The sequence below is a fragment of the Chionomys nivalis genome, chromosome 19, assembly GCF_950005125.1.
Source record: "Chionomys nivalis chromosome 19, mChiNiv1.1, whole genome shotgun sequence".
NCBI lineage: Eukaryota > Metazoa > Chordata > Mammalia > Rodentia > Cricetidae > Chionomys > Chionomys nivalis.
The window spans coordinates 58,415,372-58,440,753 of record NC_080104.1 but is presented as its reverse complement, the minus strand read 5'-3'; the positions used below and the strand labels follow the sequence as shown (position 1 = coordinate 58,440,753).

The following is a 25,382-nucleotide window of genomic DNA, read 5'->3' as shown; positions in this document are numbered from 1 at the left end:
CATCTAAGTAAACTTAGAAATAACTCCAGCACTGAGGATGCAAGACAGCTTCAGCGTGAGTTCTGCTTGTGCTAATAAGACGTCCTGCCTGCTAGTTAAAACAGGCAGCTTAACCAGGTGCAGTTCCCAAGGCAGGCTTGTGGTCCCTCCCTACATGTGGAAGGCTGGGCCTCAAACTAGAGCCTACACCCTCAAAATAACAGAAGAACCAAGATTACTGAGAATAACTCAGCTGTAGGAAGATCTAAAGTCTATGTAGACAGACCCAGGCAAAAGCCTGCCCTTTGGATTTCTGTTCTGTCGTGTCAGTGAAGGTTACTTGAGGAGAAGGGTAGTTAGTGTTAGAAAAATTTGCCTGCCGTACCTTCCTTTGCCCTCTCCTGTCTTCAGGACTCACTGCTGAATCCCAGCTGCTGGTACAGGCCCAAGGGGCTATGTGGCAGCTCGGAAGCCTAGGCAATCAGTAGAGTAGCAGTGCTGCAGGCCCAGCAACCTCATTTGTGGGCTGCTGGTCTCAGAGAACCTGAGGATAAGGACAGGTCTAGGGCCTCTGTCGTGCTCTTCACAAACATCCCAGGAAACTGTCCTCACCTGCTCTACTCAACAGGGTGAAGGAGGTATACAGGCTGGAAGAGATGGAGAAGATTTTTGTCAGGTGAGTAACTTACCCAGTGTGGTTTAGATTGGTGGAGGTGGTACATAGCTGAGTACTATGCAGGGGTGACTTACAGAGCTGGGTCCTGGCACTGCCTCACTCCCAACTTCCCCTGCCTTGCTGCAGTTGAGTCCCAGCTGTGAGTTGGTTCAGCACCTGTCAGGAGGGGTACAGGGTGCTATATGTAAGGCGGCAATACAGGCTCATTGATGCTGGAATAGGTTAGGACTGGCCTTTCAAGAGGCAGAGAAGCAAGCTGTTTCAAACACTAAACCCCAGCTCACAGTGCTGAGAGTGAGCAGAGGACATAGATGTATCTTACATACTTTCAGTGTGCCATGCTCACCAGATGACTCACTGTGAGCGAGCTCTGTGGTCATCTGAAGACCCAGTAGCATCCCTGGCTTGTGATTCCCCTTGTTGGTGTCACTATGAGGCCTCGCAAAGAGCAGCACCCTAGACCCGCTGCCCGCCTGGGAGTGCAGACCTGTGCCCTAAACTCAGAACTGCTGTGAACTCTGGCCTTTGTGGCTTGGAGCGGTATGCATAAGGATCTGTGCTTTGGTTTCTTCTGCCAAATCAGGATAGGGTACTGGAACTGGTGTCATTGTGAATTACCTACAGACTAACATTAGCATGCCCATCTATTTGGGGAAACCAGGTTAGAAATGAAGCTCATCAAGGGCTCCGGTGGCACGCCAAAGCTCAGCTACACAGGACGGGACGACCGGCACTTTGTACCCACAGGCCTCTACATTGTCAGGACCATGAACGGTAGGTTCCCCTTCCTTAGTCCTTAGCAAGGGTGACTGGCCCAGACTTCCTTGTTGAAGTAGACAGTTGGCAACTTCTGAGGTACCTCTTGGGAGGGGACTGGGAAAGAAGAAATTATAGATGCCCACTTGGTGTTCTCAGCAGGTAAGCACGGCCTCTCCACAGGCCTTAGAGAATAACCTGTCACCCTCCTGAGCCATTTGAGCTTGGCCATGGAGGCTGGAAGAGACAAACAAGAGAATGGAAAACATCCTTATTGGTCAGACTTGTCCCCATGGGTACTGTTCTGAGTGCCTGCCCTCTTCTCCCTCAGAGCCATGGACCATGGCATTCAGTAAGAGCTTCAAGAGGAAGTTCTTCTACAACAAGAAAACCCAGAGGTCTACCTTTCACCTTCCTGCAGATTCCATTGCTCCATTTCAGTAAGTAGTCCACACTGACCTGAAACCCATCACTGCCATGCAGAAGCCGCCCCAAGCATAGGCCAGAGAGCTCGCTGGCTAGGTGGCTGGGGGACCTGCAAGAGGGTTTGAGGAACATGTTACAGCCTCCCAGCCTTGCCCCTTATGACTCAAAGTTCCAGGTGTTTCTCCTCAGGACATAAGCTTTGGCTATGGCCCGTGGGGCCTAAAATTAGCTACCAACATTTTTTGTAGCCAGCTAATACTGGTCTCTTAATGAAGCAGGTGAGCTAGAACACCAGTAAAGAATCCAGTTGGATGCAGGGTATAGCAGAAGTTAGTTCTTGGAGGCATGAAAGGTGCTGGGGGTCTCCTGGGTGGGTACCTTTTGGATGCCAGAGGGGGAACTCTAAACTTGAGCCAGTGCAGAGCCTCATTTAAAAGCATCCATCCTTGAAGTCACAGTTTCCAGGGGTGGGTTAGTCTGTTGGTCCTGTGCCACCAAGGCACAGCACTGACTGCCCCCTCCCCTTCCCAGTACCTGCTACTACAGCCGGCTCTTCTGGGAGTGGGGAGATGGCTTCCATATGCGTGACTCCCAGAAGCCCCAGGATCCAGACAAGCTGTCCAAGGAGGACGTCCTTTCTTTTATCCAGAGTCATAATCCTGGAGGATCTTAGGATTGCCACCTGATGAATGTGCTGTCATCCCCAAGGCAAGGCCCTGTGTCTGGCTCCTGCCTTGTGGAAAGGAACTGGGAATGTTCTCCCTGGTCATGAGGGAGATGGGCTCATCTCCATTCCCATAGCTCAGTCAGGGTCTTTAGAGGACACATGCTTGTGGAACTCTACTGCCTGAGAACTGACACCACTAGGAGTCAGCCTGAGAACAGCTGCTTGGGGCAGGTTGTGCTTAGGACTTACCAGAGCAGGCCATTCCCTCTGGGATTTGTAGACTCTGTTTTCTGAGTTCCATTTACACCCCCACCCCTAAGGCAGTCAGGCCCTGTTTTCCCAACTTTTTACCAGGCCAGCCAGCAAGGAGGCCCACCAGTGTGTGCTGGCCAGGAGCAGCTGTTGTATAAATCAGAGTTTTATTTCTTGTGGTCTTTTTTTCCCCACTCCCATCCTGGAGTTCATCCTGGCAGGCCGGGAAGGTGTGTGAGGGCCCAGCATTCCTGACACACCAGAGCCTTGGGTGTGACTGTGTCTGCTGTAGGTGTTTTAAACACTGGGCAGCTTCGAAGACTTACCCTTGTTGCTCCCCTCCAGGGTAGGCGTAGCACTAGCCCTCAGGCAGTTCAGGCCACCTAAAGCTCTTAATAGAGCTTTGAGCTAGTGACAGCTCTGGTGCCCCCTCCTCTCTGCTAGGAAGCACGCACAATGTGGTCACTCCATTTCTTCTGTCTCTTTAAGGAGGAAGGGCTCCAGGTTTGGGTTGGGGAGGGCACCTGTGGTTGTTTTTAATGGAAGTACCTCTCAAGAAATGTTCATTCAGGTCCCTAGGGCCCCATGCTAGCACAAGGCTGGTTTCCATGGAGATAGGGCACTGAGGTACCTGTGAGGTTGGAATTGACTCCACTGTGGAGTCACTTCCCTTCCACCAGCCCCTACCCCAAAGCCAGCAGCAACAGTGCTAGGATGCCATACTTCCACCCAGTTCTGGGCCTATCAGTGTCTGGCAGAATCTTGGATCATTAAACTTATTTTTACTGCTTGTGTGGCTCTGGGCTATGTGGTTGGGGTTTGACATTAAAAGGAAGGGAGGAGGGTTGTGGAACCCAAGCTTCCTGGGCTGCTGCCTGGTAGACAGCTTAGAGCAGAGACATCCAGGTGTAGTTCTGTTTGAAGCTGGGATTGGGGAATGAATGAATCCACAGCCCCAGGAGGGTGGGGAGGCACCTTTTCTCTCTTACATAAATCACACAGCTCACTCCATGGTGGCACTGTGATAATCCAGGATCAGTCTGTGTGACTAAAATAACAGAGGCGTCAGACCAAATAGTATCACTTAGACAAGGGACAGGAGAGAGAAAAGGAAGGGTGTTTGGCTGACCCTGACCAGTCTCCCTCCACAAGAGGCCAGTGTTGTGTCCTGAGCCTACTTCACCTGACCATCAGGCTTGAGCGGGCTGCCTGCATCTGATCCCATCTTCACACCGCACAGCATTCCTTTGTTCCTCTCCATGGGACCTTCTACTGTGAGTAGAGCGGGGGTGACTTGTGTTAGCTGCTTTTGCTTGGCTTCCTTCTGATCAAGTCCACCTTATTTACTGGCTCTTGTCACTACCAGTCAGTCTGGTCACTACCACAGCTCTTACTACCCAAGCACTCCTGGAGGCCTCCTCACCCTGCCTGTCTCTAGAAGATGAGTTCATTCAGCGTGTGGGACCACCACTTCAAGTCCAAGTCTCCTTTTCCTATGCATGCTGCATTTTTTTCAGTGGTGATCACAGGCCAGGGCACGGAGTTTAGAGAAACGGGTGGCACAATGCTGCCTTCCCTTCTTCCCTTCCTTCTGCACAAGAACTTGGGAACGTCCCTTCATCTTTGAGACAGAAGTGCCTCCCTTGCTGTTCCTCAGCTAGTCAGCCAGAGATATTTACTCACCGGACAACAAAGCATGGGGCTCTTTATTGCCCCTCTACTGAGCAGGACGCGACAGTACCATGCTACAGCCGTTGGGCAACCAGAGGGGGAAAGGCCCCCACCTCCGTTTTGTGCTTGAAAGGTTGCTTGGTCCCTGGTAGGGAGTGGAAGGGAGACTGCATGGCTGGGGATGGCTGACTCACATAGTCCAGTGGGCATAGAGGAGGGCGAGGAGGATGAAGATGGCCACCGAGAGTAACATGTTCTTCCGATTCTCTTGGCGAAGCAGCTTCAGCTCCTTCTCTGGGAGGAAAAAGATAGGAACAAGAGAGAACACTGAGGCCCACCTAATTGCTTTTCCCATCCAGAATGGACACTCTGATAGAAACAAAAATGTCTCCTTCCAGCTACTCATACCCCAAACCTGGCCATGTCCTTAGCGTGCCCACACCTAGACTGAGACCTAAGAGTAGGCCTGACTTGCTCAACTTTTTCTCTGAGTGCAGTAGGGTAATGTGCAAGGTCATCAAAAGAGCTCATCCTTCAGGAGTCTCCAGCCAGCTGTTTATAGTTCACTCTGAGGCCAGCTGCAGCCTCCTTGGGCTCACAGAGTTCCTGAATTCCTGCTGTCCGAAGGTACACTAGAAAGAGCCCCAATACTCTTCATTCCCAGTCACCATTTGTGCAAAGGCGAAACTGATGTCCTGGCCTCCACCCCACCTATTCAATGGCCTGGGAGAACTGCCAGCCAGCTCTGGGTGGCCAGATTGATCCTCTGAGTAGAGAAAGGATGGGACACAGCTGAAGGGTCTGCAGACCACAGTCCTAGCCTCAGGGATCTAATGCTCTGCTCCCAGCACCAGAAGGTGGCAGCATTGCTCTACCCACAGAAGCCCTTTCCTGCCCAAGTAGGGACTCCCAACGTAGACGGTTCTGGTTGAGTGGGGCATGGGATGCAGAGTCCAGTGTCTGTGGATGAGAACCTTGCCTCTGGACATGCACAGACACACCCCAGGGAATGGAGAGCCCTTGCTACTGTTTCCTCCTTTGGGGAAAAAAAAAACCTTTTTCTCCTAGGTGCCAGGCATCAGGCTGGCTATAGGAGGGAACTTTCTTACCATACTTGGAGGCTTTGCTCATGAGGGTGGTTTTCTCCTTCTCCAGAGACCTCCTGTGGGGAAGGAGTTTGCAGGTCAGACCCTTTCTCTCCTGTCTTAACCAGAGGGGCAGTAGTTCTTGTCTGAGTAAAGGGACCAAAAACTAGGGCCTTAGAGGACAGGAGTTAAAGCTCAAAGTTAGGGACCCTTTTGCCTTGGCTTAGTTTATTTAGGGGACCAGGCCAGAGGGGCATAACTGGACAGGGGCATTACCTGTCCTCAGGACTCAGTTCTGCCCTGTAGAGCCGGGAGGTCACAGCCTCCAGGTCCTTCCGACACTGAGACAGCTTCTCCTCTAGGCCATCAATCTGAAAGAAACAGGTGCAGAGCTCTAAGCTCTCCCAGCAATGGTGCCCTGGAGGGACTCACCTCTAGGTCCACCCTACCTTTCCACCTATGTTTGTACTGAGCAGGACCCCAGCTTTGCTGTTGAGAGCTTCAAACTTTGAACTGCCTGGCTGAGTCCCGAGAAACAAGAAGTGGGTGAGCCAGGCACAGCAGCAGATCCCCACCAGATCCCTGGCACCCAGCAGAACCTGCCCCATGGCTGGTTCAAGAAGGAAATGAGCACTGCAGAGACAGCACAGGGTCCCAAGTCTCCATGTGGGAGGAGAAGGGTTAAATGTCGGGGGGGGGGGTGTTAAAAAGTAAGGGCATTTTTTTCATGACCATGATTCATCCTAATAGTGCAGTCTGTGTTGTCACTATAGGCGTTTTTCTGAGAATCAATAAAAATTGGTGAAACAATGCAACTTAAAACCACTCCTCTCTCTGATGTGGCTCTTGCGCAGAGACGTCGCCTATCATCAAGGTCAGCGTAACTCAATGGCAAAGTAGCTAAGCTCTTAAAAGAGGGCTGCCAGCCATATCTTCTTCCATTTGCTCTGTCATTTTAGATATGTGATCTTAAAGAAAATACCTGAATTGTGGGAAAATGGTCTGTAAATGCTGGGCCAGGCTATCCAGACCTGGGTGTCAGTGTTATGCATTTGGCACTGAACACCATAATTCTGCCTTGACTTGGTCTCCAGGTATCTAAGTAGCTATTTCTCTGGGTCTAGACTGGCTGGCTAGTGCCTCACTTTTGGTCATGGGTGTGTTGAGGGCTCCTTGGAACCTTAAACAGTCCTCTTCCAGCTCTGACTTACCCACCTTTACCACATCCCCAAGAGGGACAGCAAACAAGGCCAAATCAAAGGATAGCATTCCCTAGATGGAATAGTTTTCCTGAGGCGTTACAGGAACACCCTTCTGTCGTCTCAGCTCCGTTCCTTACTGGAGCTACCCAAAAGAAACTTGCCTTCTAAGCAGGCTGGGTAGAGTCTGGGTGTCCCTGGCCACTAGCCTGGGGTCAGGGATCAGTAAAGTTGCACTTGAAGTCCCTGCCATCTCCCTGGACAACAGCCACCTCAGACATTCCTGGGTCAGCCACTCTGGTGGTTCAGGTGAAAGGTATATCCCCTTTCCTGCAGCCCAGGAAGGAGGGCTCCACGTGAAGGAATAATCTGCAAAGCTGCAAGGTAAACTGCATGGCACCAGCCTCTCAGCCAGCAGACTAAGCAGTCCCCAGAGAAGCCGGAAGCCTTCCTGGAACTGTACTGTAGGGAGGGGAACACCGGAGAGGAGGCTTGGGGACAGCAGTCTGATATGGGTACTTCTGGCCACCCTACAATGTGCCCAACACAGGTTACTCCTGAGACTGTGCCCTTGTGGCACTGCAGTGATCAGTCAGAGGCTATGCTGAGACCTAAATCTTTTTTTTTTTTTTTTTCTGGTTTTTCAAGACAGGTTTCTTTGTGGTTTTGGAACCTGTCCTGGCACTAGCTCTTGTAGACCAGGCTGGACTCAAACTCACAGAGATCCACCTGCTTCTGCCTCCCAAGTGCTGGGATTAAAGGTGCCCGGCCAAGACCTAAATCTTATGCAGCTGGACCTTCCGCACTGGCCGGAAGATACCTCTCCCCCCTGGCAAAGTCAGCCTTTTCTATACTGCCCCTCCTGTTAGTTCAAGCTTTTATCTTCCCAGGTCAATTCTACTTGTGACTATGATCTGCCTGACCTCTAAGAATGTTCAAATCTGCAGCTCCTTAGGCCACCTGCCCTCTTTTTTGCCCATAAGGCCTGGTCTCCTGCAGTCTTCCTATTTGTGACTAGAGTGAGCAGCAGCTCGGGTATGGGTAGACTGAGGGGCTGGGAACAAATAGTTCAGGGTTTGTACAAGTGGTTTCTGAAACCCTTGGGTTCACTAAAACAAGAAAACAGCTGTGCTTGCACATAGCTGACACAGCTTGCCCCAGATGTCCAGTCCAGGTTCAGTTCTTTCTGCTGCTCTCTGGGCAGGACCCTGGTTTGCAGGCCATTCTGAGGAGCGGTCAGGTTAAGGGTTTCCATCCCTGAATACCTCTGGAAGGCAACCAGGTGCCCAAACAAGTGGTAATTGCCCTAGAGCCAGGCCAGGTGCTCTTGCTGAGCAATGTCTTACAGCTGAAGCTGTGGCCAAGTCACTGCCATCATGCTCTGGACAGGGCCCGAGGGGCTGGCAGTCGGGGGCCTTTATCTGAACAAGCCCAATTTATTTGCAGTTACACTGAATATCCCCACTTTCATTTGCCACTTTTTAATGAGGCTTAAATGGGCGAACACAAATCAAGGTTTTAGGGACTCAGTTCTAACCTCCCTCTATGAATATTTATGTCCTGCTGACAATTCTGATTCCCTTCTAAATAGCAAGTTCTCTTTACAACTGCCTGGTGTGGACTGGGGTGGGGGAGGCTGAGCCTGAAGGAGGCTCTTCAGCAAGTCACAGATTCACCCTCGGGAAGGGACTAGACACCAGCAGCACTTGAAGCAGAGACCACTGTCAGAAACCGGAATAATGGGGCAGAAACTCCAAGAATTTCTATGGAGGAGGCAGGGAGGGATGGTCATAATGCTTTTAGATGTGACGTTGGGGCAGAACTGAGCTGTCCCAACAAGGTAGGTCAAAAGAAAAGACTTGAAAACGGGCCTTATAGAAAGCCCCCAGCTGGAGTTTCCAGTCTGCTCTCATGCACAGGGGTTATGAACACGACAGGCTACAGGTTCAAATCCAAGTCCTCTGTTCATTTTCTCCCTGCCTTCCAGCCAAAGAAAACAGAGGGCAGAAAGCCAGGCCCTAGAAGCTATAAGCTTTAGGGTCAGAATAAAGAATAAAATAGCTCGCTGGGTCAGTTGCCACTTGTGATTCAGTGGCAGGCTCCTTAGACCTGCCTGTGCCTCATGTGCCTCAGGTGACATCTCAGAGATGTGACTGTAATGATGTGCTCAGAACGGCACTTCACACAGCTGGAGTGTAGGAACGGCTGCTGTTAGAGAATGATGCTCACTGGGGTCAAGAGTGGCAGGGAAGCCCTAGCCCCGCTATCAGCAGACAGCAGTGGGAGAGCACACAAGGTCCTCCTCCATGGCTCAGCTTACCATTTTGCGATCTGAGTGGGATGGCACTGGGGTGGGATCAAAAGGCAGGGCCAGGTATGGGGGAACCCAAGGGTGGAAATGTGAGAACAACAGAGAGAGCCCTGAACAGAAAACTCAACAGAGGCCCAGAGAAGCAGTGGCAGTGGTCCTCTGAAGACCTGAGGTAGGGGAAGCCTGGCAATCAGATTTGGGTGTTTGAAGCACAGCTCTAGGGGGCCTGGCAGCTAGTGAGGCTGAGTCGGCTAGTAAGACTGTGGCAGAGATTCAATCAAAGAGATGGGAACTACTGCAGTGGACAGGAAGGTTCCATTGTGGAAGCTCATGGAGCTACCAGAGCCTCTGCCTGGCAGAAGACTGGCCTGACACTAAAGGGGGCAGCATGGCCCTGGCAGAATGGGCGTTCCCTGGTAAATTAAGAAACATCCATGCACTATGCTCATACCCAGGAACAAGGTGATACCAGGGGGAAGAACCTGTGCTGAGCAGGCTGTCTTAGAGGAACTGGCACCTGGCATTGAGAAGCAAGGTACAACAAAAGGAGTTGGTACTCAGAGAAGCCTGCACGTGAGGCCTGTATTGCAGTCTGGGTAATAACTGAGGCCTTGGCTATCTGCATTTGAGTAGGACTCAAGTCAGGTGGGTGGCTTAGAGTGTGCTAGGGAAGGCAGGAGAACAGCTGGAGGTGACAGTCAGGGACTCAGTTTCCCTCCCCAGCCTACAGCTCTGAGCACCTCTGTCTGCTCCTGGTGAGGGCTGTAGATCCCCAGCCCAGACTTGGATATAGCCTCACTCCCAGAGCTTTGGGCAAATGTCCCTGGGGTCCTATGCACCATAAAACCACTGTGTTAAGGGAAACTGTAAAATTCCCCTGAAATCCCCAGGAGGCATCTTTTCAGAGGATGGTGCCTCCAGGAATCAAAGCCCTGAAGAGGCTCCTCAGAGGCAAGGTACTTGTGCCACTTGCATAGACAGCTGCCCATGCACAGGTCAGGTCAGGCCCCACAGGGTGCCAGCTCTAGGGCTGCTAAAGGAGCATGGGTAGCTTTTATTCCTCTGACAAGCGAGAGTCAGCAGGCGCCACAGCTCTTGCGGGGAGCGAAGTAACTGAACACAGCACTCAGAGCACCAGGACAGCTGGGAGGCAGCTTCTGGTCCACAGTCTCAGCCACTGCAGCTGCCTTGAGGGCCAGGCTCTCTCCTGGGAAAGGACAGAGGACCCCTGGGGCTTGGTTTAAGGCCATGAGGCCCACTCTGTTCTCTAGGTTGGCAAGACATTCCTGTCTCTCTCCCCTGGGAGCTTCTGGCCAGCAAGTGACAGGATGCTGGCCACAAAAGGGCTTGCGTGTGTGTGTGTGTGTGTGTGTGTGTGTGTGTGTGTGTGTCAGGCAGTGGTCATGGGGCATGCCCTGTACCCGTCTGATCAGGAGCTGACTGGGTACCAAAGACTTTAACAAAGAAGATAGTATCATGTGTCTGAATGAAGGCATGAGTCAGGAGTGGCACTGGGAACCAAAAGCCCACAAAGTAGATGCAACAGCTGGGACATATCTGCAGCAATGCCCAGGTGCCAGCCTCTGTTCTAGTCTCTACACAGAGGAGGAGGGCAAACAGCCAGGGTCCACATTTTATCGGCAGACTTACAGGAAGGAAGCAGCTTTCCAGGTGTGTCCTAACCCTGTCACCTCAGTCTCTCTTAGCCTAGGAGGCAACTTCCACCCCTGTACCCTAGGATGGACAGCATATGCAGCTGCAGGCATCCAGTCTGACTTTGCAAAGGGCTGTCACCACTGTGCAGAAAGCTAACTCTTGGCAGAGATGGTTAGCAGCTTGGCAGAGGCTACATGGCTAGGAGATGGCGGGACTGGGTCCGGGACCATGTGCTTTCCTCCAGCACCCTTCATGAAAATATCCACGAACAACAAGAACTACTGACATTCAGAAACAAAGTCAAGCACCACCCAGCTGAGCCCGCGGCAGTCTGTTGGTCTGGCTTCAGCAGACCTGAGTGACCTTGTGCCTGGCCCTGCTTGGTCTCTTCTCACACAACAGATGCGCTGCCTGGAAGGGTCTGCCTGGAATCCGTGTGCTGGAGACACAGGCGCCAAGAGCCCGGCGTCTGTCTTCATACTAAGCCGACTCCCCCTTCACAAACACCCTCCCCCACATTGCCACACTGTCAAATGCACACAAAATACATCCAGTTTGGAGAAGAAAGTGTGTGGGCTAGCTGTGCCTGGTAAACCCTCTTCCTCTCCCCTCCCCAAAGGGCATCAGCGCTTTCTCCTCTTCTAATTCACAGCCTGGGAAGCTGGTCCAGGAAATCCACTCATTTTCACACATCAGGAGCCCTGGGATGTTTACTGTAATGGGTAAAGGAGCTAGACCGCCTGCCCAGATGGTCCCTGGCAAGAGCGCTGGGACTTTCCATCTGGAGCCTCTAGGCCACACGGCCAAGTCATGGGGGATCATGGACATCATCTCCCAGGTAACCAGCCTCAAACCTAAATGGGTAACCCCATTACACTGTGTAAGTGACATCTTTATGTGGAAGCTCACAGAACTCTGTTTGTGCAGAAAAACAAAACACCATGGTCCCCAAAACAATTGGCCGGTGCAAAGTTTCTCTTCCAGGCAGAGCAGGTGAAGACAGCAAGCCTTCCAGTGTCTAGCAACAGCCAAGAGGACCACCCAGCTGAACATAAACCCCACCCCAGCTAGCGAGGAAGAGGTCTGCAGCAGTCCTGGAGAGCTGCCAAGGTCGGCACAGAGGAACTGTGCAGCTTTGGAAGTCACCTTGCAGGCCAGACCTTGCCCTAAGCCTCCAGCTGCCTCAGGACAAAATGCTGCCTGGGTTTGGTTTCTCTTCTTTCTCCTAGATCTGGTTTTTGATAAACTGGCAAAGCTTCTCCATCGATGAGAGGCTCAAAGCACTTTTCGAGAGCTGGCGTCTGCCCCGTGCCTTATGAATTCATTAATTAAGATGCTGGCAAACAGCCACTCCACACACGCTGACATCCAGCAGCGTTAGGTAATGAGGTTTTAGTCTCCTGACCCCCGTTAAGTGGAGCAGAGCCAGATGCAGGCTGCCGAAAGACTCACCTGCCCAATGGCGACCTGTCGCTTCCACCTGTGCAGGTGAGGCTCATTTAATGGTCAGCAAGCCCTGAACAGCCCACATCTGCCAGACTCTCCCAGCAAGGCAGCTCCATGTTAGTACCCAACTTCAGCCCCAACCACACACCTACCTGGAATCAACAGTGCCTCCTGGCACTGAGGCCAATTGGGTAAGACTTCTTCCAGCCAAGACATTGCTCTAACCCTGTTGCAGCAAACGGGGCTTCCCCACAGCTTATGCAGAGCTCACTTAAGGACTCCTGGACTGATTAACAGTGGTCACAGTTCACGCTAGCCAAACCATTTCTTTTTTCTTTTTTTTTGATTTTTTGAGACAGGGTTTCTCCGTAGCTTTTGGTTCCTGTCCTGGAACTAGCTCTTGTAGACCACGCTGGCCTCGAACTCACAGAGATCCACCTGTCTCTGCCTCCCGAGTGCTGGGATTAAAGGCGTGCGCCACCACCGCCCGGCAGCCAAACCATTTCTTTCCCAAAGCCTCCACTTGTCCTGAGTCGCCGTCAGTCTGAGAACCAGGGGATAACAACTGCTTCCCGCACTCTCAACCCCTGCAGAAGACGTGATTAGCTGGCCAGTCCAGCAGTGACTCTCAGCCCTTCCCCTCAGCTTGCCTCCACTGCAGAAAAGTTGGCTGACAGCCAGGGTCACACACAGCTTTGGGTAATGAGACGTCCCAGATGTCATCTGGGAGACGACTGGAGCTGTGGCAGCTATCTTGTGACTATGGACCCAGTTAAGGCTATGCAGGAACACTAGCCCTGCTACTCAACAGAGCTGAGCTTCTGCACCAACGCAGGAGCCACGTGGCCATCCTCTCCTACGGGGAGAATAACATTCCCATGCGTCTAAGTCATGGAGGCCGTTCTGAAACTTGTACACAAAAACTTTCCCAACGGACAAGATTTGTGTACTAGGGACCAAACCTAACCAAGCTACCTCCTTCAGCAGGAGCATGGCTCACTAGCAGGGCACCTTCCAATCATACAGGTGGCCATAGTGCCATAAAAGGGTGGGGGTGGCTAAGACTCATGCTTATTAAGGGCCCAAGGCTTGCAGACCAGCCACCAAAGAAACAAATCCAGTTACTGTCTTGGTTTAACTGCACATGAACTACCATCAGCCCAAACTCCCCCTGTCCATTTGGGCAGCAATTTCTCATGGGATAGGGCTTTGCTCATTGCTCAGAACAAACTCAGAATCAACACTCAGTTGTTTCCAGCTGACTCCCATGGGCCTCTGAAGGGGGCCTGGCTGCTAGGTGACCACCTGGCACAGTTGGCCCATGACCCCCCTCAGGGCCAGGGCCACCTGCTTGGTAATTGTTTCATTAAGACAAGCAAGGGCTGTTTGCAGGTGCTGAGATCTCACTTGTGGGCTTTTATTGCACTCGTCAGATTAACAAACATTTTTGATTAAATCACCACTTCACTAGCTCTGAGCGAACGACTTTTAATAAGAGGACAATATCTACCGCCACTGAGCATCACTGCACATTCAATACTCAGACCCGCTGGGGGCAACAGAGAAGGAAGCAGAGACGCAGCCAGATGCCAGGCTGAGGCCCAGGGATACAGGTCTCAAATCCTCCAATACCCCAACGAAAAGTAACCGTAGGGACTAAGGCTGCACATACCTACACGCTCACACAGTTTTATAATCTGTCTATTTGCCAGTATTTTAAATCTCCATGCAAACATCTATAAAAGTGCAGTTACTGAAGGGGTGGAAATGGGCTGGGAGCATGGCTCGGGCTTGCCTACTGTGCTGGTCTCTCCTTAAATCACAGCTGCTTCTCAGTCCCAGCAGACCACAAAAAACAGCACACCACTGTCGGCCCTGATCGAGTCTTGTCTTGGTTCTGGACCTGCACAAGCCAGGCCTCCATTATCTGCATTGCTCTTGGTGATTTTCCTAGCTCCCACAAGAGCTCACTACGCTTGGGTCACTAGTGCTATTTCCAGCCCAAGGTTCCAAACACCCCCACAATCCTCCCAGACAACGTGCTCAGGACCACAGCAATACCCCAGGAACCTGACACCAAGCTCCATTCTAGTTTGCTTTTCTGTTGCTGTGATAAACGACACGACCAAAAGCAACTCGAGAAGGAAAGGGTTAATTTCAGCTTCCCAGTTTACCGTCCATCAGTCCATCATGAAGGGAACTCGAGGCAGAGGCCATGGAAGGGCTGCTCCCCATGGTTTGTTTGCTCTGCCTGCCCTCTTACACAACCCTGGACCACCTGCCCAGAGGCACCACTCAGCTGGGTGGGCTCTCCCACACCAAGGCATTCATCAGGAAAATGCCCCGCAGACTCTCCCACAGACCACTGTGACGGAGGCAATCTCTTGAAGTCCTTTCTTCCTAAATGGCTCTAGTTTGTGTCAACTTGACAAGAAACTAACCAGCGCCACACCATGCATAATGCTGCAAAATGGGTAGATCTGTTCCCATATAAAGCACTAAGAGAATCCATGGCATGTCGAACACTTAAAATTCTGTGCTGGAAGCTGAGGGTGTAGCTCAACAGCAGAACACTGGGCTCCAGCCGCACCATAGATGGATGGGCGGATAGATTGACAGACCCATCAATTGATCTGAGTCAGCTTGATGAAAGACAGGAGCTACTCTTCTACGTTACTGATGCGGAAACCGAAGCAGGAAGAGGGGATGAACTCAGATCTGCACAAGTTGGGCAGGGCAGGGGCGCTGGCTGTCCTTGGCCACCTTATGCCAGGCTCGCTCTGGGCACCTGACAGCAACACTGTGAGGGGAAGTGTGACCTGAGGGAGACCTGGTCCCTACCACATGCCAGCCCCTTCCCCCATGATTATCAGGCTGCAGCTGAGCATGTGGCCTCCTGGCTGATGAGCCCATTTCCCAGCTGCCCTGGCAGGTAGTGAGGCCATGCACCTTGGTTCTTAAAAATAGAAAGTGGGCACTCTAGGGCCAGGGTCCTTACTGCACTGGCTACTTCCTTAACAAAAAAATATACCAGAGAGGTGTGTCCCGATCTTGTTAAGATGGCAGAGCCCCAGTCCAGTGGACCAGAGGCTGGCAATCAAAGGCCTGTGGACCAAACATACTCTGCTTACTCTTCTTAGAAAGTACTCTATGCCAGCCATGAACTCATAAGCTTCCTATCTCGGCCTCCTAAGCACACCATTAGCTTTAAATAAGAGCTGCTTTTCTTTTAAGACAGACTGATTCAAGGCAGCTACATTTTTTGTGTATCTGAGTCAGGATCACATGTATTGTGGGTTGGGCTGTGTAGTAAGGATGGTCTTGAACTCCTGATCTCTTTGCCAACTGCTGAGATTATAGGCATACGCCACCATAACTGGCTATGATACATTTTTTTCTTTCAAGATTTATTTATATTTTATGTTTGCTTACATTTGTGTACGACATGTATGCCTGGTGTCCAAAGAGGCCAAAAAAAGGCATCAGGTCCCCCAGACCTGGAGGTAGAGAGATTGTGAACTGTCGTGTGGATGGTGGGAAGCAACCCTGGTCCTCTGCCAGAACAGCCAGTGCTCTTAGCACTGAGCCATCTCTCTAACCTTTAAAATTGGCCCAACATCAAGTTAGCAAATACTGAAGAGGACTGGGCTTCCACAAAGCTCTGGTCAACGTCTTCATCAACTAATACATACACAGTGCTCTCTGATGTGTGTTTTGTTATAGATCTTATTTAATAAATGGACAGTTCGTTAGTACTGAACTCACTGCCCAAAGCATCATGTAGTACCGAGCTGCTCCATGCCTGGAAAATGGTTAATCTAACAAGCCGATTGTCCCTGTAAGCCACATCACAGCCCTGGAACACTAGACAGCACTTTAGCATTGTGCTTAGGGATCCCTTGAAGTAGCGAAATCACCAATAAAGAGCACAAAAATGCAAAAATCGCGGCCCTAGAAAGCCCATAAAAAGGACATTTGTTATGGCATGACGGCTCAAATAGGGCAGCGCTGCTCAGTCTCAGCTGGAACGGCAGCTCTCAGGCGAATCCCATGCACTGCCACTTTTTTGCAAACACGCTGACCTGAGGACGACAGACCTCAGCCAGGAGGCAGATTTGGAGTCTGTGACTGCGACTGGCCAGAGCTGCCACAGAGGCATCCGGCTCACAACGTCTAAACGGGAAACGTTTGACTTTTCTACACATGACCTCTTCTCCAGGCCGTTAGCTAACGACAGCTTTTTCACTCTCGAGGCTTGGGAGTTTGGGGTTTCTGGTACAGAAGGTTACTTATGGTAGTATGGGTGCTCCTCCCCAACAACCCATACTTGGAAGGCCTTTCTTACCCAACAGGGATGAGAGCTTTCTCATAGTGGCAGAGATGGCGCCCCCTCGCCTAGCTTTCCCTAGCTTAAATACGGTAGCCCAGCTGAGACCACGTGCAATACAACAGGCCGAGTTGCATTCAACAGGTGATACAGGAGCGGCTGGACTCTCAGGTGAGAGTTATGACCCTCCCCAACCCTTCACGAGGTGAGCAAGGAACCAGCAAGCACAGCTGGGACGCTCCATTTGCAAGCAGACACAGCTGAGCTTCCCTCAATGGCAGTGGCTTAGCTCCGAGGACAGCCAAACAGCACCTGCATCAGCTTGGATACGGGTGGCTTGCTTCAACCACACATTCAGGTCCTACCAAGTTACCTGGGATAAAGAAGCGGGCATGTCTCCACTTCCGCAAGCTCTACGATGAGTCGTTTAGACTCACCCAGTAGGCAGGAAGCCTCTGGGAGGCTTTCGACAGTGATACCTGACACTGTCATCTACACACTGTTGAGTTACATTCCTGTGTGTGCCGGGACACCTGGGGCCTAAGGGCCACAGGCTGACATCCTACGGTAGCTGAGATGAAATGAGTCCCCGCTTCTGGGAAACCCACCTGAGCGTCACCTTTGCCATTTTCGGCTGGCTTCAGCTTTTTCTTCCCCCTCTTGGGGCGTGGTCTTGCTCTGTATCCCAGGCTGGTTTTGAACTCTGAGTCCTAAGCATGCACTTCCATACCCCTGGGTTCTACTTCGAACCTTAGTCCCCTCATCTATACCAACATGACAGACATGCAAGGACCCGCAGAACGCAGGGAAAGTCGCATATGGTACTCCACGTGCCTCAGGAGTATTCCTCTGCATGTGTGAGAAACTATTTCAAAGGCCTCCCTAACACCAGCTCTACAATTCTTCCCAGATTCCCAAAGATCCTCAGAGCTAATCCGCACAGGAAAAACTCCCCATCTCTGGAGGCGTTTGAGCGATATCAGAAGCGCACTCATCCCTGGGTCCCAGCTCCACGACAGTCCCTCCAGGTCCCTAACATCGACAGTACCCACTGATCCTTTTCAGCGACTTCTGAATCACAGGTCTCCCCTCCACGTCCGAGTCCCTCCCCTTAGAATACCGTCTATGCTTTGTCTTCTGTGGGGCTCTGCTTCCAGGCATCCCCGGGCCTGGCTTCCCTCCCCTCAGGGCCCTCACGCCTCGCCGCCTCTCCCAAAGCCACGTCGCCCCGCTTCCTCCTTCTGGTCCCCCTCGCAGCCGCCGGGCCGACCCACGCCCAGGAGAACACGGCGAACAACCACATGGCCCAGACCTGACTTGTCCCCTCACCTCCTGAGCGACACCCAGATTCTCCCGCTTCTTTTTAGTCATATTGCTCGCCGTGTCCCCCGCACTGGACCGGCCCACTAAGTCGCACCACGCACGCGCAAATTATCGTGCTTTTCTTTCATTGGCTGACGCGGCAGAAGGAGGCGGGGCCGCTACCGTCGCCATCTTGTTGAGGGGCACGGCACCCTTGCCGCGGCCATATTTGTGAGGGGCGGACGCTAAGGGGAGGTCTCGGGATGAGATCCGCGGACCAGCCTGGTGGATACTGCTTTACCTACTAAGAACGAACCTTCTATTCCTTCCTTCCTTCCTTCCTTCCTTCCTTCCTTCCTTCCTTCCTTCCTTCCTTCCTTCCTTCCTTCCTTCCTTCCTTCTTTCCTTCTTTCCTTTCTTCCTTCCCTCCCTCTTTCCCTCCCTCCTTTCCTTTCTTTCTCTCCCTCCCTTACTTTTTCCTTCCTTTCTTCTCATTCTTTCCTTTATTTCTTTCTTCCTCCCTCCCCGTCTCCCTCCCTCCTCTCTCTTTTTCTCCTTCTCTCTCTCTCCTTCCTTCTTGCATCTGTCCGTGGCACCCCTCCCTGCACAGTTTTAGGCTAACCTCATTCGAATTCAGTCGGCCCCAGGAGGCTCAGCTTACAAGCCCTGCTCCTTTACTCCCAATTCGAGCCATTCTGCCCGCTGGAATCCAATTATGGCCTTGTTCTGTTAATCCTTATCGTCTTGTATTCTTCGACACTACTCCTGTGTTCTGGCGAGACCGGAGCAGACCGCAAACATCACAGAAGACCTGCAGAAGGCAGGCAGCCTGCGATGTTCGGCCTGAGCTTTCCTAGCTCCTCCTTTTTTTCTGCCTATTTCTTTACAGTCTTGCTCATGCTTAGTATTTTAAAGTGTTTAGACCTGTGAAGTTTACAGTGTTTTAACTATAACCCTACCGTATAGACCGTGACCCACGGAACTGCAACCAGAGTTTTACAACTCAGTACGTTTGGCATCTGTGAAGTGCTGTGTTTTTTGTTTTTTAAACTATTTGAGTTAAAAGAAAAAGATAGCTGAGCATGATGTGGCATTCCTGCGGTCTCAGTTACTTAGGAGAGTAGGGGGGGCAGTATTTAGAGCCCACAAATTTGAAACCAGCCCAGACAACAGCGAAACTTTAACAATAAAAAAGTAATAATTATTTTTTTAATGGGGGGACTAGCAAGTAGATGGACGTGGTTTAAAAGAGTGGGGTGTGGTTCAAAAAACTACCATAGATCTTTACATTTCTTTGAGATGCCGGTTATTGATTATGGCTCCAGGTAATACATCCCCCTTCTTGTGCTGGACATTAGTTCATCAGGCGGAACCTCTCTGTGCACGGGAACAAAGCATCCTCCTCTGCATGCACAGCCCTGCCTTTCTGTGTACCTTTCTAAAGATAAATTTGCCCAAGCGGAATTACTAGGTCACAGATGATGAGACCAGGATCGAAGCTCCTCGTTTCCCGGTGTTATCTCTGCACCAGAGCCTGTTTTTCCGTGTGAATAATAGCCCCACCTCAGTGTTGGGAGGAAAACCGTTTTCAGATCTGTGTTTTCTTCTTGATAGAGTCCTTGAGTGATGGAGCTGGAAGGGACCCGAGATACCATCTCGCTTGGCCGCCTCCCTGCAACCCACAGAGTGAACGTGTAGTAAATTCTACCTGAACAGGACGCAGGCTGTTGAAGTTGTTTAGTGCAGTCCTCAGCTTAACACCCAACGCAGAAAAATCTTACTCGAGAACATTGTCTATCAACTGTCAATCAACAGCACGTATTGTTGGAAGACTCTCCCGGCATTGGTTCCGGTCCCAGAAAAACCAGGCTCTGCTTCCCAATTATCACAGGCATTGGCCCAGGGGAGGTGAGAAGAGGAGGAAAAACACTGTGTTCTTTTAGAAGTGGCTCCTTCTGTGTTTCTCTGGCACCAAGAAAAAGGCACAGAGCTCTGGGTGCGCCTCATGCCGGTCTCGTCTCCTCCCGGTCCCTGGCACAGATAGAAAAGCTCGCGCTCTCAACTTTCTCCCTGAGCGGCCTCAGGTTTTCCCAACCCGGCCTTATCTCCGGTCACATGATGGAAGAAAATGCTCAAGATGAGGGACTGGAGAGAGAGCATCACAGTTAAGAGCATTGTAGCTCTTGTACAGGACCCGGGTTGCGTTTCTAGCATCCACATGGTGGCTAATCACAGTCTGTAACTCCAATTTCAGAGGACCTGACGCCCTCTTCTGGCCACCTCAGGAGCTGCAAACACATGGTGCTCAGATAAAACATACAATCAAAATGACCAAACATAAATAAAAACAAATAAATAGTTTAAAACGCCAGGCATGGTGGCACACCTTTAATCCCAGCAGTCTGGGAGACAGAGGCAGGCAGATCTCAGTGAGTTCGAGGCCAGCCTGGTCTACAGAGGGAGTTCTAGGAAAGCCAGGGACACACAGAGAAACCCTGTCTTAAAGGGGGGACCAAAATAAATATCAGTCTCAAAATGGGCCGGAATCAAAGTCTCTGAGCTGTAGTGAAGGGGGGGAGACTTTTATGGTGCAGCTGTCCTGGATTCCAATCTCTCCTCTGTCGTTGAGCAGCCGTACAAAGTGGCAACGTGGGACAAATACTTCCGTTCACAGTTTCCCTATTTGTCAATGAGTGCATCATGCCAGGTGTGGAAGGTCCTTATGAGAATTGCTAAGATGTTGCAGCTGCAGAGTGAGCGACCAGGAGAGGCTTCAAGACTGAGGAGCCCCCAGCCTGTGACTAGCTTTGAGCACCGGTTTCCGCCATTTGTTTTGAGCCCAGTTTCTGTCAGCCTTCATGTTTTTATAGAGCATTTGTGGTTTGGAGTTTGAGGCAAATACCTGGGGCGTGGAGTTCGCTGCAGACAGCAGCCCCAGCAGGCACAGGCATCTCTGCTGAGGCACCCCCTCCTCTTGCCACTTGTCAGTCACAGTCTGATGAGTGGTGTGAGGGGAGGCCACAGACATCCAGGGCATCCATGCAGGTCCTTATACACCCCGCCCCACCCAGCAAGTACAGAGACCTGACCTTGGATTCCCAGCAGGGCTGTTCACTGAGCTTTTCTCCAGCCTGGCCTGCAATCCTGCCCAGGAACAGATGGCGTCCTGGGGGATGGCGGCCTGCATGTGTCTCTGTTCCCCGGGGAGCCGTGGGCCGGAAATGTCTTTTTGAGGGTTTTGGAGTGGTTAAAGCAAATAGAGCATGTGCATTGGCGGTCGGGAGACATGGGTCACTTCTGGAAGGTTCTCGTGGTGCAACCTTGGCCCAGTCAAGCCTCCCCTTTGGCTTTCTTTCTTTCTTTACAAAATGAACAGAGCAGAGAGAACCTGCCAACTTAGACACCCCGCCATTTCCAAAACACCCCAGGACCTTCCTGTTTGGAAGATGCCCAGACATAAGGCACCGTGGTCAGCAGTGAGGCAGACATATACCGTAAGATGAACTCATTATTACCCTCATGATATCTTTAATCTCGTTAGAGAGATAGACCGACAGCATGGAATTGCGAGTGCCATGCCAGGAGTGGTATAATTAATGCCAGCTGCGTGGTTCTTGCTGTTGCTGCATTAGCGGCTCTGTTAGAAGACCATGCTGTGAGCATCCGGGATGACTTGTCAGGGGCTCTAGGTCAGAGGGCATAGATGAGGCTGTAGTGGCCAGTGGTAGGATAGGGTATCCCAGCTGGCAGGGAATGCCAGGAGGAAGAGCCCTCTCCAACGTTGGGTAACAGCTCTTCAGAGGCTGGCTCCAGCCCAAGCCCCAGATGGTTCCTTCTGTCCTTCCCCTCTTTCTGGACTCGCCTGAACTGAGAGACCCAGACTCTGGTCCTCGGCAGTGCCCCGAGGGAGCCTTTTTCAGAGCAGGGGTGAGGGAGAGCGGCACCGCTCACTGTCAGAAACACTTCAGGCAGGAAATGAAGAGCTTCGGAGGTGGTTTAAACATACAGTGGGAGCTGATTTATGTTGGGATTTTGTTCCAGGGCAGCAGATCATAGCCCAAGTTTCGAGGCGAAGGCGGTGGTGTCTTTATGGCCTGCTCAGAAGGGTTTCACATCTTCGTGCTTTTTATGTTTCGCCTAAGCCGAGGAGCTAGAACTTTTTGCCCACTGTACTTCGCCGGGGAAGAACTCGTATATATCATGGCTTAGGTCCAGGTGCACTTTGACTACACTGAAAATAGACGATCATTATTTGCTCGTTTCTTACTTGGTGTCCAGTTTGTAGTCAATGTAAATCAAATAATAAGTAGATAATTTGGGGGAGAGTGCAAGCAGAAGAATGGGGAGTGTCGAGGGCACAGAAATCCGGATTATTTGATCCCACGGTATCCTTTTCTGTTTTTTCTAAGACACCGTCTCACTTAGCACAGGAGGGCCTCCAGTTTACTAGGTAGCTGGAGATGACCTTGAACTCCCGACCCTGGTGCCTCCAACTCCAAGTGAGGAGACGGCAGTCCTGCACCACTGGGCCTGGTTTTATGCTTCACGCATGCTAGGCACGCACTCTACCTACTGAGCTAAACAACCCCACCCCAGGCTCTCACTGGCTTCCCGAGAATGCCTTCAAGACATCTGTGACAAGATGAGCCCTGTGGTCATGTCTTGGGGCTACTGTATCTTTTGTGATTGACCCCGCGCCCCACTTTCCTCAGACCCAAACTTCCTTAGGTATCTTGAGCATGAGTTTCCATATTGTAGGTTTTCCCTGGGTCTGCCTGCCCTTTCCTTGACTCTCTTAGCTCTGTCATGGTCTCTATTTCTTTTAGCTTTAAATGTGTGTTTTTATTTTATATGTACGGTGTGTTTTGCCGGCATGCATGGCTGTGCACCCTGTATGTGCCTGGTGCCCTGGAAGAAGGCATTGGATCTTTTAGAACTGGAGTTACAGAGGGTTGTGAGCGGCAGTGTAGGTGCTGGAACTGAACCCCACCCAGTACTCGGAAAGAGCAGCCAGTGCTCTTAACTGCTGAGCCATCTCTCCAGCCCCAGAGTATTTATTTTTAGCCCATGGTATGATGAGCATTTCACTAAGATAACCAGAATCCTCTTTGGGGAACATGAAGAAACTAATAAATATATCCTGTGTTTGTAACTATGACAAGTTGTTCTTCCTAAAGCAGTTTCTGTGTCCATTAGTTCTGGGGATAAGGATGGTGGAGCTAGCTTAGTCACCCCATTTTGCAGAAAAGGAAATGGGGTACTTCCGTAAGTAATGTGGCCCACAGAGAAGGGCAGACCCATTCCTCCTGCATAGAGGACCAGATGGAACCTTCTGAAGATAAGAAGATGAAGCTAAAAGCCAATTAGGTGATTTTAAAAAACATCCTTTTAGGTTTTATGTAGTGTGTGCTCATATATGTGTGTGGGCATGCGTGTGGAGGTCAGAAGACAACTTGCAGGAGTCAGCATTCTCCTTTGGGGGCTGGAGAGATGGCTCAGAGGTTAGGAGCACTGGCTGCTCTTCCAGAGGACCTGACTTCAATTCCCAGCACCCACATGGTGGCTCACAACCATCCATAATGAGATCTGGTGCCTCCTTCTGGCCTGCAGGCATACATGCAGACAGAACACTGTATACATAATAAATATATAAATCTTTTAAAAATTTTTCTCCTTTCACCACATGGGGCCATCAGACTTGGCGGCAGGTGCCTTTACCCACTAAGCCACCTCTAACAGTCGGCAAACTCTTAACGGATGTGGAGATGGGGGGTGGAGGTAATAACTTTGCTGCCCCCTTTCAGAGCGTATAAGAGCTGGGGTGACCTGGCTTCAGAGACTCCCCACCTGCATTGACAGCTCCTCCCGTGACTTTCTCAGAACAGAGCATTCCCCACTGTCACATGGGTGGTGTGTGACCAATCTGTCAATCATAGAACCACATTTTCTTGGTCATGGTGATTGGTGCAGAGGGATAGTGTATAACCTTAGCCAGGCCAATCACAGACCTTCCTTGTGGTTTTTCATCCATCTGTAGCTAGGTGAAATTCCTTTCCTGAAATGAGATCCTAGAACCACTCCGACAGCTCTTGTCATTGGAAGGAGACGAGGTTCTGAGGAGGCAGGTGGCATGTTCGGTACAGTAGTGAGGCAGGGGATGGAGAGAGTCCTGGCAATGGTCATAACTCGGGGTCCACTCTCTGTGCCTTGCCCTTGCCTCTTCAAGAATGCACAAGAAGATAAATCCTCTTATTTTCTGAGATGGGCCTCTCTCCAGGCTGGCCTTACATTCAGCTGTGTAGCTGAAGATGATCGTGAACCTCTGACCCTCACCCTGTGTTTACTGAGTGTTGGATTAGGATTACAGGAGTGTGCACCACACAGGGATACATGGTGCTGGGTATGGAAGCCAGGATATCGGGCATGCTGGGCACACATGTTCTCAATGAAACTATATTCCGAAACCAAAGCGTGCTCTCTGTCTCTCGCTCTCGTTCTCTCTCTCTCGTCAGAAGACAACTTGCTGGAGTGGTCTTTTCCTGCCGTGTGGGTCCGGGAGACTGACCTCAGGTCATCAGACTTAGTGGCAAGCACCTTGACTGCTGAGCCATCTCACAAGCTCCAACTCCCTCTTATGAGCTCAAATTAGTCTAACCCAGAGATTTCTTTTCTTTCTTCCTTTTTTACAAAAACTAATTAAAACTTTATCTTGAGATATACTTATTTTTATTTTATATGTGTATTTTGCTTCCATCTACATATATGTACCACAAGCGCTCCTGGTGCCTGAAGAGACCAGAAGAGGGCGCTGGATCCCTAGAACTGGAGCTATAGATGACTGGGAGTCATATAGGTTCTGGGAATGGAACTCGGGTCCTCGGCAAGAGCAGCAAGTGCTCCCAACTGCTGAGCCATCTCGTGTTTTTGTTTGTTGTTGGTTTGCTTGTTTGTTTTAGACTGAGGCTTTTGTCCCCTGCACGAATGATACCCAGGATCACTTCCTGAGGGTCTGGACCATCCCAGCATCCACTGCAGGTAGCTTGCAACTGTCTGTGGTCCAGCTCCGGGGGATCTGAACTCTGGACTCCCAGGGCTCCTGCTCTCATGTGCACACACCCATGTGCAGGTTTCCACACCTACACATAATTGAAAAATAAATCTTTTCAAATAGGAATGATGCTTTTCTTGGGCCCAGGCTTTGGTCTTCTCAACCCACAAGTCAGACCCTCTGTGTTCAGTTTTTCCAGTAGCTTGGACTTAGAGAAGTAGTAATAATGACAGTCACACTTGGGGGTTGAGGGGGAGACATCCAACCATGCTGTTCATCGACTGTGTGATGTCGGGCAAGCCATTTAACCCTTGAACCTCAGTTCCTTCATCTGTGAAATGGGGACATCAATAGGAGCTACTTAATAAGGTACATTTGTGACACTGGGGATAAAACCCAGAATATCACACATTGGACAAATGCTTTGACACTGAACTACATCCTATTTGGTACACTGAGATGGGGGGGTCTCACTCTGTAGCTTAGGCTACCCTCAGACTTGCAGTAATCCTTCTGCCTCAGCCTCTCTAGTGCTAGGATTATTGCCTGGCCTTAATAAGGTTCTTATTAGTGTTCAGGAG

The 25,382-nt window shown here is 50.9% G+C and overlaps 2 protein-coding genes across 3 annotated transcripts in view; one reads left to right on the top strand and one right to left on the bottom strand.

The window, feature by feature from the left end:
* Cmtr1 (cap methyltransferase 1) overlaps positions 1–3,546 on the top strand; it is a 45,760-nt gene extending 42,214 nt beyond the window's left edge. For both annotated transcript variants that reach the window (XM_057794685.1, XM_057794684.1), the window contains 4 exons: positions 608–655; positions 1,317–1,429; positions 1,743–1,851; positions 2,369–3,546. In XM_057794685.1, the coding sequence (XP_057650668.1) occupies positions 608–655; positions 1,317–1,429; positions 1,743–1,851; positions 2,369–2,510 (412 nt within the window). In that variant the 3' untranslated portion in view covers positions 2,511–3,546. The remainder of the gene's footprint in view (positions 1–607; positions 656–1,316; positions 1,430–1,742; positions 1,852–2,368) is intronic.
* Positions 3,547–3,671: 125 nt separating this feature from the next.
* On the bottom strand, positions 3,672–17,862 carry Ccdc167 (coiled-coil domain containing 167). The gene is made up of 4 exons (XM_057794686.1): positions 17,781–17,862; positions 5,789–5,883; positions 5,537–5,589; positions 3,672–4,721 (listed from the first exon to the last, which is right to left on the bottom strand). Exons 1-4 carry the CDS (start codon positions 17,820–17,822, stop codon positions 4,618–4,620), a joined length of 294 nt encoding a protein of 97 aa, XP_057650669.1. The 5' UTR covers positions 17,823–17,862; the 3' UTR covers positions 3,672–4,617.
* Between the last annotated feature and the right edge of the window lie 7,520 nt (positions 17,863–25,382).